General features: G+C 37.5%; 1 protein-coding gene across 1 annotated transcript in view; it reads left to right on the forward strand.

Annotated features, from left to right (window-relative positions):
- The window catches only part of fzr (fizzy and cell division cycle 20 related), a gene marked incomplete at its 5' end in the record, with an annotated part of 29,005 nt that extends 14,295 nt beyond the window's left edge, over positions 1-14,710 (forward strand). The window contains 7 exons of the mRNA XM_028315549.1: positions 2,686-2,919; positions 4,105-4,239; positions 4,916-5,030; positions 5,750-5,871; positions 7,652-7,820; positions 9,638-9,747; positions 10,283-14,710. Of these exons, the coding sequence (XP_028171350.1) occupies positions 2,686-2,919; positions 4,105-4,239; positions 4,916-5,030; positions 5,750-5,871; positions 7,652-7,820; positions 9,638-9,747; positions 10,283-10,459 (1,062 nt within the window). The remainder of the gene's footprint in view (positions 1-2,685; positions 2,920-4,104; positions 4,240-4,915; positions 5,031-5,749; positions 5,872-7,651; positions 7,821-9,637; positions 9,748-10,282) is intronic.
- Between the last annotated feature and the right edge of the window lie 952 nt (positions 14,711-15,662).

Below are 15,662 nucleotides of genomic sequence, written 5' to 3' on the forward strand. Positions count from 1 at the left end.
GTAGGTATAGCTGTTGTCAATAACGATTTGTATAGTGTCTAGATTTAATGAATTAACCTGTCTTGTGATGCGCCACGTGATTGACAATGCATCTATTAGCTTACAACAGATTTTATAATTTTAATATGTAGTTTTTTGTTCCTAATTAATATTTTTTGTTTGAACCATTGTTGGTTGCATTTAGTTTTTCTGTATCAGTATTGAAATCTCTTACACTATAGTTTTTGCGACTACATTTACCTTACATCTTTGCATTAAGAATTCCACAGTTTTTGTTTCGTGAGTCAAAAGAAATTAAAGATTGAATTGCGTTAATAAGAAATTTAAATCGTGATAAAAGACAGGTTACTACAGATATAAAGATAGTGATTGTCAGTAGACCCTGAAAAAAGAAGGCGACTGCTGAACATTTTATAGATAGAAAAATTTAATTTAACTGTACCTAGGCTTATATCAAACTGGCTCGAGAACTCGATAAGTACTATTACTTCTGCAAAATCTGTTATACCTAGACGAATCAGTTATACAACTTAAAAACTCTTGACCAGTAGCTACTGAAAATTTGGTTTCATTTTGATTGGCGGTCAAGCTATAGATCTCGACTAAACGGGAGTTGCAGTGGTGGGAACGAGAAGAGGGAATAGACTAGAGATGAAACGGATATCCGGCAACTATCCGGTAGGCCGGATATCCGGCCTAAATTTACTATCCGGCCGGATACCGGATAGTACCTCACTATCCGGCCGGATACCGGATATTAAAAAAACTACGAAAATTTCCTATAATAAAATGAAACACATTAATCTTTGAGTCAAATATCAATCAAATGGCTTAAAATAATGACGGTTTTTATCTAAAGTCCAAAAAGTTACAAAAAAGCCATATTAGGGCCTTTCAAAAAACGAATTTCTTTTCTGGGCTATTCACTCTAATGACGAACATAAATAGTAAAAATGTCGAAATATTGCCAAATAAAATAAGCGATCTTTTTTTTTCACTGATTGTCTGATGACATACAGGGAGACTTTGAAATCGTTGGCATCCTTTTAATATAAGACTACTCATGATACATGGTGCATTCCCCAAATATGAGACAACTCTAATGAGATTTTTAGTCATTATTTTAACTATGTTTTTGTATTAGTGTGCTCTTAAAAAGAGTTGAAAACTATTGTACAGTCAACAGCACATCATCCTATACATTTTGTTGCAAAATAACACTTAATACATTGAAATAAGATGCCACAATATGAAGATTGATGTGCTGTCGTCTGTAAAAGATTTCAAATATTGAAATTTTAATTCATTTGATATGACTCATATTTGGGGAATCATGAGTAGTCTTATTTTTAGTGTCCGACCGAATGTTCGGTTTCGGTTTCGTTTTCGGTAAAAACACGAGTTTCGGTTTAGTTTCGTTTTCGGCGGCAAACTTGCCGAAACTACGACCGAAACCGAATGTGCATAAAAGTATAATAAAGTTTAATCTAACCTATAAATTTTTTTTTGGTTCACAAATGCTATACGTAAACAAACATCAGTTAGGTAGTTAGTAATGACTATAGTGCATTTCATGGTGATAACATTATGGATTCAGATTCAGAGTTTCAAAGTTCATTTTAGTATTTATCACCAAGGTATCCATGTGGCAAGTACAGTAGATACTAACTTACGTACTACCAGTTTTGTTTTGAGAAATTATTAAGGTAAAAGACCCGACCATGGGACGGGTTATGTAGATGTCCTGAATATTGCGAGTAATTAAAAAAAATGTAGACTAAGTATAAATCCTTCTTTTTCTTTTTTAATACATAATTTGATACCTTTTAGAGTAAAATGGCGCTTTATAAGTTCAATTTTAATGCAATTTAAAGAGAAAACAATAAAGACTGACTGATTATTGATTATAATAACGTTTTCTTTATTTTTCCCTCAAAATATGAGCCTTGTAAGGAAGTTTCGGTTTCGGTTTCGGCCGAAATAGACACCGTTGCCGAAATTCGTTTTCGGTTTCGGTCGGACACTACTTATTTTAAAAAGAATGCCAACGATTTCAAAGTCACCCTGTATAATGCAGTTCATTCAGATTACGCAGCAAGTAAACTAATTGAATTTTCGCTATTCAATCAAATACTTACGATGGCAACAGAAATCGCCCGAATTGATCTGCCCCTTAGACGAGTGGCAAAATCTGACATTCTATTCGAACGAATTCGATTTTCGAAAAGTGTGACTTGTCTAGTCTACTAGACCTACTGATCGCGTTCGAAGCACCTGTGCAGCGCTAAACTCGTTACGACATGCAAAATGACAATGGGACAACTATCCGGCCGCCGGATATCCGGCTATCCGGCCTAGCAGCTCGCCGGATATCCGGTATCCGGTATCCGGCCAAACAACTATCCGTTTCATCTCTAGAATAGACCCATTAACCAGTAGCAGTACCTTTAGCTTTTGTTTGTCAGTACTTTTCTGTTATTATACATATAAAGATCATCATCATCATCTCAGCCATAGGACGTCCACTGCTGAAGATAGGCCACCCCCAATGCTTTCCATGTTGCCCGGTTGGTAGCGGCCTGCGTCCAGCGCCTTCCTGCTACCTTTATAATGTTATTATAGATGCATCAGCACAACTGGAAATGTAAAAGCAGTTTTCTTTACCATAGCATATCTTTGTTACAGGAAAACATAGATCCATCACCGTACAGCCTGTCACCAATCTCAGCGAAATCCCAGAAGCTACTCCGCTCCCCCCGGAAGGCGACGCGCAAGATCTCGCGGATCCCGTTCAAGGTTCTGGACGCGCCGGAGTTGCAGGACGACTTCTACCTGAACCTGGTGGACTGGTCCGCGCAGAACGTGCTCAGCGTCGGCCTGGGGAGCTGCGTGTACCTCTGGAGCGCTTGCACTAGCCAGGTGAGATATTCTGGAGATTTCATTATCCTGATCACCCCATCAAAAAACCTTTAAAGCACCAGCCAGGTAAGATATTTATTTGGAAACAGCAACTGGTGACGTCGACAGCAGTCTACATTCAGTCCAAGTTGCATAGGGCTCCACAGATGAAGGTTGAACCGGATCCTCGCCTATTTCTCCTCCGATACGGATCAGATGTTACGATACAGCGTGTCTCCAGTTTCGGCAAATTCGCAGAAGCTCCTCCGCTCCCTTCTGAAGGAGATGTGGAATGTTGCCATCCCTCTCACGCAAAGCGAGATGCCAGCATGAGCGACGGTGACAGATAGACCCGATACTGCGTTTCGGAGTAGCCCTCAAGATCTCGCGGATCCCGTTCAAGGTTCTGGACGCGCCGGAGTTGCAGGACGACTTCTACCTGAACCTGGTGGACTGGTCCGCGCAGAACGTGCTCAGCGTCGGCCTGGGGAGCTGCGTGTACCTCTGGAGCGCTTGCACTAGCCAGGTGAGATATTTGGAAGAATCACGTTAGAAGACTTCGTCATCAAACCTTTAGAGCACCAGCCAGGTAAGATATTTATTTGGAAACAGCAACTGGTGAAGTGATGACGTCGACAGCAGTCTACATCCTACTTCAGTCCAAGTAGCATAGGGCTCCACAGATGGAGGTTGAACAACTGGTGAGAGCAACTGGTCGCGTTACTCGATTTCGTCAACAGGAGGATTAATCCTCCAGTAGCATTAGGGCTGCACTGATGCACGTTGAAACCTTTGGAGCACCAGCCAGATAATGATTATTTCATAATAACATCATCAGATCTATGTAGGTGACTTCTTAATCAACAGCCTACAGCATACATCCTTCATCAATCCTAGGATAGGCCTCCACTAACACTTTCTTTATCGTCAGGCCATTTAGTCTCCAAACCAGTATGACGACCGTCTCTAATTTACCAAAAGCTAATTAAGGATTTTGCTTCATTCCCCGCACTGGTTTTGAAGTTACATTTTATGGCCTTCAAAAAAGCAGAGCCCCTCAGTAAAAGGATGCTGGTTTTTGGTGAACACTTTACTATGCGTTAACCCAGCCAGTTTGTGAAAACAATAAAGTTCTAGTACATTTTGTAGTCTTCTATTTCCATTGGCTTTTTCCATGCTTTCATGATAACCGTACTTTTGTTGAAGGTGACGCGGCTGTGCGACTTGTCCTCCGAGGGGAACGCCGTCACATCCGTGGCTTGGAGCGAGAGGGGACACCTGGTGGCCGTCGGGACACAGAAGGGACACATCAGCGTGTGGGACGTCAGTGTTAATAAGGAGGTAAGGAATTGCATTGGTTTGGGAAAGAGCTTTGTTGAAGGTGACGCGGCTGTGCGACTTGTCCTCCGAGGGGAACGCCGTCACATCCGTGGCTTGGAGCGAGAGGGGACACCTGGTGGCCGTCGGGACACAGAAGGGACACATTAGCGTGTGGGACGTCAGTGTTAATAAAGAGGTAGGAATGTGGAATGTTTTTGGGAAAGAGGTAACAACGTACACATGACAGCACATCAAGCTAATCACTTTAGCATCTCATGTAGTTGTAATAGACGCGATTTTGCAACAAAAATATAATCTGATGTGCTGTTAACGTTACATGTCTTTGATCGATTGATAAATTCAAATTGTGTTTATTGTGAAATCACAGGTACATAAGTCAGGTTATAAAGTTTTGTAAATTATCAGCTGTGTTCCGCCGCATGGGCATACAATATGATAAGGAGGCTCTTAGTGGAAATTGAAGGATCTTATATCCTTCTTTAACTCATCATGCATCCTACTTGCCAATGAGAGAGCTGTACATAACATATCGAAATTATTTAGATTAGAGGAATAGTTATCATCAAAATTTAAGCGTTGCCTTCTTCAGTTCTATTCTACCCACATGGCAAATTTGTTAAACTCCAGTCCTGTTCTAAACAACATTTTGCCAATTCCAATTTTCGTCTATTCGCAGGTAACGAAGCTGCAAGGTCACATAGCCCGCGTGGGCGCGCTCGCGTGGAACGGAGACATGCTGAGCTCAGGGTCGAGGGACAGACATATCAGGCAGAGGGACACGAGGACGCCGGGTTAGAACCTATATCATTAGATAACTATTTAGATCTTAAAACTCATAAAACTAATTTATTTTTGCAAATAGGCTTTTAAAAAGCACTTTCACATGTCCCAGTATTAACCCTACCACTGCTTCGGGACAATAAATGGGCCAGTGCTGAGAAGAAGCAGCGCAAGAAACTCAGTCACTATTGTCAGCCTTCTTTTCAAGGGTTTACGTAACTAGGGTGACATAACTTCAAACTCCTCCTGTTCTGTTTAATTTCGTTGCGGGTCCAATGGCATTTTAACTTTCCCTTGGGACAAACTTGACCTTCACTGGTTGGGTTTTCATTGGCGGTCAAGTAGATTCTGGCTACACAGGACTTGCAGCGGTGGGAACGGAAGGTGGAGATTTGGAAAACAATTTTATTAGGGATTGCTATTTTATAAATATACTTATTCGAATTACTAGTCACGTTAAGTCACGTGGCATCATGGCAATTTTTTCGTTCGATTTAACCAAAGGTCGTCCACTAACTAGACAAAGGGATTTCAAACAATTTCAATGACCAATCCTGCACTACCCGCAAGCAAACCACGTTTTATGATTGTATTAAAGGGAATCGAACTTGTGGCTTCTGGAATAGTCCAGTTCGCGAACCACCACCTTAGTTACAGAGAAAAGATTTGATTATTTTTATCATAGACAAACTTTTCTACAAAACTCTAATCTGAATTTGTTCATTTCCAGCGGTCCAATCGTCCCGGGTGCTGCAAGGCCATAGACAAGAGGTGTGCGGTCTCAAATGGTCGCCAGACGGCCAGTCTTTGGCGTCCGGGGGCAACGACAACAAACTCTTCGTGTGGTCTATGGTAAGTTTGTATTCCTTTAATGAACCCTTGGGTCTGTCACCGTAATGAACCTTATTCACTTATCATAAGGTCGAAACCAGACGAATGATACAAGTCATCTGGTTAATCTAAAGTATATTAAATATCGGTTTTCATGTTGATGTTTTTAGGGTTCCGTAGCCAAATGGCAAAAAAGCCTTCCTAGATTTTTTATAGTTCCTATGATTATTCTTCTTACTTCAAAATTAATATAGTTTAATATTATTTGAAAGTTAGTGGGAATGCGGTTTTCAGAAGGCATATAAACATTGTGGTTTTACGCAAAAATCCGTTTTAACTGTTATCTTATTTCCCTATAGCAAAATTACTATCGGTATTAAATGATAGCGAAATTCCCATGCTAATTATTTCGCATATGACGATAATAATACAATGGATACCCACCCACAATGTTACATATTTACTTGCCTATATGAAACGGTCACGCGCGGAAAAGTAACGTTTTTCATCAAAACTTATTATTCCATCAAAAATAACAAATCGTCTATGAATTATCATCGTTATCATAGAAAAATATGTTTTATTGTATTGCTATCAAATTCAATACTAATAATATCTTTATTTGCTTGTTTTACATGTTGTAACATCATGTAGCTTATTAACCTTATGTAGACCTTCACCTACTAGATAAATCATAGAACAGTGTCCTGATCTATTTGTATGACGTCACAGTCTTTATCATTACAATAGTTTTGATAGACGAATTAAAAAATATATTAGAACAATGGAGCTGCAAATTGAGTAACGAAAACTGACATTCACTTACAATAGTAACTTTAGTTACATGAATGAATAGTTTTTAAATTATCATTAGATGATATACCCAAATATACTATACCTACTGAAATTATTTTTAACAACTTTATAACCTGTATTCTGGCACATATTTAGTACTAGGGAGATAAATCATAATACCATCATTTTATCCCATCTTTGTTCTGTAAGATAAAATCCTACCTGATTGAATCGAAAAATATTTAATTCTAAATAACCCCGGTCTTACCAAAGTTACTTTAAGTATGCAATGTTGTTTGAAATGACAATCTTCATGAATCCTAGGCCACTAAAAAGAAAAACAAACATAAAACCAGAGCACGGGTATACTAGGCATTCAAGTGGTTAACTCGACCCAATATTGTTCAATCCAATATTCCTCATCAATCCTAACCCATTATTCTTAAATCAAACATGAACATGACCGAGGAAACTGTGCAGATTCTGCCATACAGAAGAAGAAACGGCCATGCATGTTCTTTGCTCATGCGGCCCGCTTATGAGCAAAAGAAGTATCCATCTCGGGCGACACATCATGCACCCGGATGAGATAGTAGATATCACGCTCCAAAGAATCTGGAAATTTATAGACTCAACGGGACTAAGCAGTGAACTCTAAACACAAGGGCTGCCACAATAGATCAAACCTGGTCGAGCTGGCGCAAATGAAGGCCCAAAAACCAATAATAATAATAACCCATTATTCTTGTTTGGGGCCGTCCATATATTACGTCATTCTAAATTAGGGGGGGGGGGGTTGGTCTGCGGATGACGGTAAATGATAGATAGGGGGGGGGGGGAAAAGGTGATTCTACAAGTGTTTTAATTTTGTCAAACTGGTAATGACGTCAATTTTGGGAGAAGGGGGGGGGGGTCATTAAGAAATGACGCAAGGATGATTGTAGGGGGGGGGGGGGTCTAAAATCTGAAAAAATCGATGACGTAATTTATGGACGGCCCCTTTCAGCATTCAACGTCACCAGTCCAGACCTACTCCTCCCACGTAGCAGCAGTCAAAGCGATCGCGTGGTCGCCGCACCAACACGGCCTCTTGGCATCTGGTGGCGGCACCGCTGACCGCTGCATACGGTTTTGGAATACGCTGACGTCACAGCCGCAGCAGTGTGTCGATACAGGTATGTTCTTTGGACTTATCTTCGTCATTTAGTGTTCATTATAGCACGATACTCTATGATACGGGTACGGTTGATACGGGTATGTTACTTGGTCTTATCTCCATCCCATCATCAAGGTCATGTAGTGTCCACTGTAGACGATACTCTAACTTGAGGCAAATGGAGGATGTTGCATACGGTTCTGGAATACACTGAGGTCACAGCCACAACAGTGTGTTGATACAGGTGAGATTTGGACTTAACTTCATCAGGTCATTTAGACTTCACTGCAGGAGCAAGTTACTAGAGTCAAATGTAGGGGTTTGACTTACACTTCCTACCAGCGTTCAATGTCACCAGTGTGGACGTCATATTCATCCCACGTAGCAGCGGTCAAAGCGATCGCGTGGTCGCCGCACCAACACGGACTTTTGGCATCTGGAGGCGGCACAGCTGACCGCTGCATACGGTTCTGGTATACGCTGACGTCACAGCTGCAGCAGTGTGTCGATACAGGTATATTACTTGGACTTGTCTTCTTTATTATGTAGTGTCCACTGTCGTAGTAGTAGGAGTACGACCCTCTAACTTACTAGAGGCAAATGGAGAATGCTGCATACGGTTCTGGAATACGCTGACGTCACAGCCGCAGCAGTGTGTTGATACGGGTACGTTATTTGGACCCATCTTCTTTCTTATGCAGTGTCCACTGTAGTAGTAGTAGGAGTACGATCCTATAACTTACGAGAGGCAAATGGAGAATGCTGCATACGGTTCTGGTATATCTATACTGACGTCACAGCCGCAGCAGTGTGTTGATACGGGTATGTTACTTGGTCTTAGATTCATCTCAGGTCTTATAGTCTCCACTGTAAGTTACTGTATGCTACTTGGACATATTTTCTTCATTATGTAGTGTCCACTGCACGACCCTCTAACTTACTAGAGGCAAATGGATAATGCTGCATACAGCTCTGAAATACCGAGTACGACAGGACTGTCTCTAGCTTACCAAAGGAAACGATTTGGCCTACCCTCCCCAAGCTGCCCCAAACCAGCGCTTGATTTCACATATTTGTCCCTTAGGATGCTTTTGAATCACAGAAACGCTGCAGTGGCGCCACTCTAATTTTCATAGAATTCTAACAAGGCAACGCACGTCGCCTTTGTCACAGTAGTATATTATTTTATGGGAAGACGTCGTATTCTATACTACCGGAACTATTCCGCTAACGGTTTAATCTTAGTTCGGTAGAAATACAGCATATGGTGCACCCTAAAACCACTCTTATCTGATAAGAAATAAGAGCGAGTTGACATAATTATGCAACCGTTGCTCTTGACCTATCATCAAATGTGCTTACGTAACTATAAAAAAGATACCAAGTGCAAGATCAGTGCCCTACACAGTTACAAAACCAATCGTGCGTGACGTATTCCCGTTTTTATTACCGATGGGAGAATTGCCGCTTTTCAAAGTCCCCTAGATTAATTTAAACACTTTAGTAAATTATGTTGCACAATTTTTAACTTTATTTAATGGTGTTAATATTAATCGTCGGCCGTTTGGTGTAGTGGTTCGAAATGGACTACTATTCCGGAGGTAGCGGGTTCGATTCCTGCACAGTACAAACATTTGTGTGCATGAACATATTTGTTTGTATTGGACTGGGTGTTTTCTATGTACGGTATGTATTTACAAAAAAAAAAGTATTTAAGTATGTTTATATCCGTTGTCTAGTACCCATAGTACAAACTTTGCTTAGTTTGGGACTAAAAGCGCAGTGTAAATTGTCCAAGAATATTTATTTATTATTTATTAATTATTATTGTTGCAGGATCACAAGTGTGCAACTTAGCGTGGTCAAAACACTCGAGCGAGCTAGTGTCAACGCACGGGTACTCACAAAACCAGATCCTAGTATGGAAGTACCCTTCGTTAACACAGGTAAAGTACTATTAAATATGACTCAGAAATTATCAAAAATTGTCAAAAAAGTTTATAAAGAAATGCCACATTATCTTTTCATTTCACTTTAGAATGAAAATGCCATTTGACTATCAGCAAAAAAAACAAATCTTATATTCCCTAAAAAGCAATAAAATCTTAAAAATTAAGATATATTTAAAGGCCGTTTTATCGGGTCATTTGCTGGTCACTGTAGCTATAGTTTTTTTTTTACAATAACCTCGGAATTATTCGGATACTAGCTATCCGCCCGCGGCTTCGCCCCCGTGGAATTTTGTCTGTCACAGAAAAACTTTATCGCGCGCGTCCCTGTTTCAAAAACCGGGATAAAAACTATCCTATGTCCTTTCCCGGGACTCAAACTATCTCTATGCCAAATTTAATCAAAATCGGTTCAGTGGTTTAGGCGTGAAAGCAAGACAGACAGAGTTACTTTCGCATTTATAATATTAGTATAGATTATTTATAAATTATCATTATCTTTTACTTAATTAACGCTCCGTATTCTTTACAGGTGGCGAAACTAACCGGCCATTCCTACCGAGTGCTATACCTGGCTCTATCGCCAGACGGCGAAGCCATAGTTACGGGCGCCGGCGACGAAACGCTGCGTTTCTGGAACGTTTTCTCCAAAACGCCATCGCACAAAGAAAACAAAAGCGTCCTCAACCTCTACACTGCATTAAGATAAGTGGCATAAGTGAAATAAGTGGCACTTATACTAAAATAGTGCGTCCGCACTTAATTTTATACACCCCAAAACTGGGCAATCGGAGGAAGACGAAAGCGTGATACAATTTGTATAATTATACAAACCTATATCAATAGTGTACAATTGTATAAACTTTACACAAATCTCGAGGGAGATATATCGAAAGACATTAACCAAACGTGTTTAGAGTGTTATTATATTTTTTAGTTGTTTATTTAGGTTATTTATTAGAGAACCGCTGAAGCAGTTTGTACATATCGCCTATTACTACTTAGTACTACTTGTACATTTTTTATTATTATTTAAGAATTATGATTCTTGTGTTCAGAAACTGTGTTGTGGTTGTTTTGTCAAATATATTACTCATCTGAAATGGAGCTATTGATGTAAATAAAATATCTTAGAGACAAAACAACTCGAGACAGTTTTGGCCCGTATTCCGACACTATTCTCAAAACAATTTTATGTACGAATTCACTCCTGTGATTGGTTAAACTTAATATTTGTACCAAGCACAGTATTTGACCTCGTCTTGAGTAGATTAAAACTTGAGAATCGAGTCTGAATACGGGCCCAGTAATGCTAAATTATTTCTAAATAGTGTCGGAACATTAACAGTCAATAAATAAAGTATATTATGTTCAGATACTGATTTGTGAAATGTATTTAGCTGTCATAACAGGCGTTGTTAGAAATTGTTCTATAAAAATCGTCTTTGTTTTGTTCCTATATTTTTTCTTAGGCTGCTTTCCTTTAGATGGCATCAGGCACAATTCTCATATAACTTTAGAAATAATCGAATCATATGTTTTGAATTACTTTCAGTAGGGCTACTCCGAAACGCTGTTTACGTAGTTTCGAATCTATCTGTCCCCGTCGCTCAGCTTTGCGTGAGAGAGATGGCAACATTTAAAACTTCGGATTACGTTTCTCGGAGTAACCCCGCAGTTCACTCAATAGTTTTTATTAATTTCAGTTTACTCCGTCCTTTAATTAACGTTTTATTCCATTAAAATTGCCCTAATGTGAGATTAAGTGTTGCCTGATGCCAATTTGATTTTTATAGTGAGAATTAATTAGTGCCAATCAAATAATTACGAAATATTTGCGATAATTTATGTTTCTGTGAATCAGAAAAGCTGGTCTGTAAAATGTTTTTGACTTTCTTTCCTTTCGCATTTTGGAATGCTCTTATATCGTGTTGTTTGTTGTTTTTTCTTCTACGTTTTTATCATTGGCAACACAATGGAAATGTCAATTTGACATTGACAGGTCTTTTTTTTACATTTTTGATCTCTGATCACAAATACTTTTTCAAAATGGTTCAATGACCTAAAACAAGAAATAATTAATCTCAAGAATTATGTTCAAGCCGGTATTTCTTGATACAATTTACATGTTATCAAACGTTTTCTAAACATTGTTATGTGAAGAAAAAACATCTTTCAACACGGCATATAGTGTATTTTTCTATCAATGTACATAAGTTTGTGTATCAATCATTTATAAATGCACTTTGAGCTGTTATATTTGGTACTTATGTAAAAACATGGTGTTAATATTTATGTATTTAAGAATCTTGCTACACTGGCGACACTGATGACAAGATAATTTTGTAATGTGGCAATACTGTCAATTTGTACGCCTGTGAGCACGAGTCTTGTACATTGACGTTTTGACTAATTTATATGTGAATGAATTTTTATACCGACTTGGTTATATTTATGTTTTTATACAGATATTTCTGATTAACTACTATTTGATTTGATCATTACTTATTTTCGATGTGTGAAAATTTGCCTACATTTTTAAAAGTAGATACTAATTTAGTTGTTTTTTTTTGTTTCAGTTAAATTATTCGTGTTTTGTGTATATCTTTTCAGTTGAGAGAACGGGACGTGTATAACTAACATAACCATCTCATTTTCTCAAATGTTCTTTATTGCACTTCAATCTTCAAAGTTCCGGCTATGTGGCGAAAAATAGGTAACAAAATTATGGTATAGTAGTTATTTAATTTGTGTGATTACGAATCCAATTTCCTTGCTTTATTAATAATGACTAATATACTTGAAAAATTAACTGTAATTTATAATTTGCATTTACAAAAGACTAAAAGCAAAGAGGTTGGAATCTCCGAATTTCTTAATTTATCAATTAAAATTTAAGTTCTAAATTATATTGGGTGCCTCGGATGATCTCATTATAGTACGATCATGAAACTTCATTATTATGATTAGTTGTAGCAGGGATGTATGTATTTTTCTTTCTATTTATTTCTTGTGTATAACATAAGTTAGAATAAGGTAACTTTGGTACTTTACTTGCACTTGATTGGGTAAAATAGTAATTTAAATCCATTCTTGTCTATTGGGCCACTATGTTGAGCGATTTCGATATATCCCACTCTTTCCCTCATGGCTTTTTTATTGTTAGCGACAGAGATGGATAGAGTTGAATGTATTGAAGTTGTTTTACATAGAGCCTTTGGCTTATTTTCTTTGGTGTCGAAATAAATGTCATTATAAATAATAACTGTAGATTGAACTTCAATATGAAACCCCTTTACTATGGAAATTATAGTGTCACTGTTCATTAATACACAGCTGTTCAAGAATGTGTCTCTTTCTGTTAGACGTTGATTTCAATGTAATGAAGAACAATGTTTTGGTTGAAACAGTAATAGTGGAGCGTTTTAGTTTTTATAATTATGTGGGTTTTGAATTTTAATTAATACATTTGGTGATTGCTATACTTTATCGTACAGTCAGTCGTAGTTAGCCTTTTCGATGTCATTAGTTTTTGTGGTGGTTTTTAGAGGTAACCTCTATTGGAATATTTTAGTGTGCTGTGTATTGAATCAATATTTGTGTGTGTACTATAATGTATATTATTGGTTTATGTGCAATGTAGGTTACTTGATAGTATCAAATTTGCTGTGTTTGGACTGATTGGGACATCGGTAACTAATCTGAAAGTTTTAAATACCTTTGAAGTCAAGAAAAATAGTAGAATTGTTAATAAAATAGATTTCTAACAAGTACTTGTGTGTGTGTACTGTTGGCTAAATCATGATTATGGATCATGACTCATGCAAAAATCCCTATGTAATTCACAGTTCTAGATGAGTTTTTTCTTGGTACTATTGAAAGAGTTCAATGATTGGTATTTAAAACTTATTTGTTTTAACATAATTAACCGGATGGCTAACAAAATAATTTAGAAGAATTAGTTACTGGTTTTCCTAATTCGTGTCCAGTTAGACAAGCAAATGAAATATCCTAAAGTACTAGATGTTAAGCGAAACGGAATTATATTTGATGCCAAATATTAACGTACTATAAGATAGCTTAGCGGCTTTGCCATGTTAAAAACATGTTTTTGACTTACATGAAATATTTCATTACTTTGTTTAAATCTGATTTGTATCTTTTTTTGGTTACTAATATTATTGGATTCCTTTTGAATGATAAGGGAGGGGCCTTATCATCCAATAAATGGATGACCCTTCATGTCAGATTATGTGACGTCACTAGAGACTTCATTTAGTGACTTCTTGTATCGTATGACATTTTATAGCACACGTAATATATGACAGTTGATTTATGCATCGGTGGACTATGATAATTAATTACAATAGTTAATAAATACAGTATGGTAATAATTGTGCTCATATTTGTTATAAATAATATTTAGTTATTCCCGTACAGTCAACCGTAGAATGTGTAGACAATATACACTTTATTCCATAAGTAGTTTGGCTGTATATACGAGACAGTGCAATAATTTTACGGTGGACTGTATATATTTTTTGTAAGTCAAGGGGGTTCATACGAAATATATTAATAAATAGTGTATTTCATGGGATAATATTTTGTGTTGGTAAATGTTATTATTTATGATAATAATCTTCTTTCTACGCTATCATTGAATTCTTAATTTTTCTATAATGACGTTCAACGCAAAATATAAATTAGTATTTACTTGCCAAGTAATTAAACCTATTTACTTTATTTTATATATCATGTAAACTACTTATATTTTCGTATGGACGAAAAGCCGTAAAAGTATAAATATTACGTTATTTTGTAATACTTATCCGTATTCCGTTAGGGTGAACTAATTGTAATAGAAGTATTTAAATATAAATAAATATGTCATATTATATTTCACTGCTGTATAAACATTTTGCTTTAGCAAATCTCAGCATTATATTTCAACAAATAATACACATCGACTGTAAAAAGTTAGCGAATCCCAACTAATATTATAAATGCGAAAGTAACTCTGTCTGTCTGTCTGTCTGTCTATCTGTCTGTCTGTCTGTCTGTCTGTCTGTCTGTCTGTCTGTCTGTCTGTCACGCTTTCCCGCTTAAACCTCGCAACCGATTTTGATGAAATTTGGCATAGAGATAGTTTGAGTCCCGGGAAAGAACATAGGATAGTTTTTATCCCGGTTTTTGAAACAGGGACGCGCGCGATAAAGTTTTTCTGTGACAGACAAAATTCCACGCGGGCGAAGCCGCGGGCGGAAAGCTAGTTATTAATATATCGTCTGCTTATATTTGATGTGTATTATTTAATATTATCACTGCTAATAAAACCCAACCCTAACAAAGTAACATCCTTAGCTATAGGACCTTAAATTGTAAAGTAAATGAAGATTTATTTATATATAAAGAAAACTAATATATTATATTATGCAATGCACTTTAGTAAATATAGACTGATAATAATTTAGTGTGTAACAACATGTGAATGTAGTATTTTGAAATTAAAATTGTGTGAAATTAATACTCTCGTTTTAATCTTGTCTGTTTTTCCTAAAATCCTCGTAAAAGGATGTACAGGAGCGTCAAATAGTTCGTAACACCCAAAGTGGCCAACCTTATTCTAATGTAACAAGACGTGTTGCGAACTTTTTGACGCTGACTGTACCTTATCGAAATGAACTGTCCTATGCATGACATTGACAATGGGGCGCCACCGTCAATACCGGATCGCTGGTTCCGATTTTTACCATGTTGGAAACCATATAGTTGAACGATGCTGGTAGCGCCCCCCTGTCATTGAGTTTGGTGGGACAGTTCAGCGTGGGTCATCTCTAACGAATATCTGACTGTCTATTGACAGTAATTACTTACAGAAAGGATTGTATTATTAGGTAGATTAAGGGCGAATC

This window comes from Ostrinia furnacalis, unplaced genomic scaffold (assembly GCF_004193835.3).
Source record: "Ostrinia furnacalis isolate ACB-3 unplaced genomic scaffold, ASM419383v2 OfSCF5166, whole genome shotgun sequence".
NCBI lineage: Eukaryota > Metazoa > Arthropoda > Insecta > Lepidoptera > Crambidae > Ostrinia > Ostrinia furnacalis.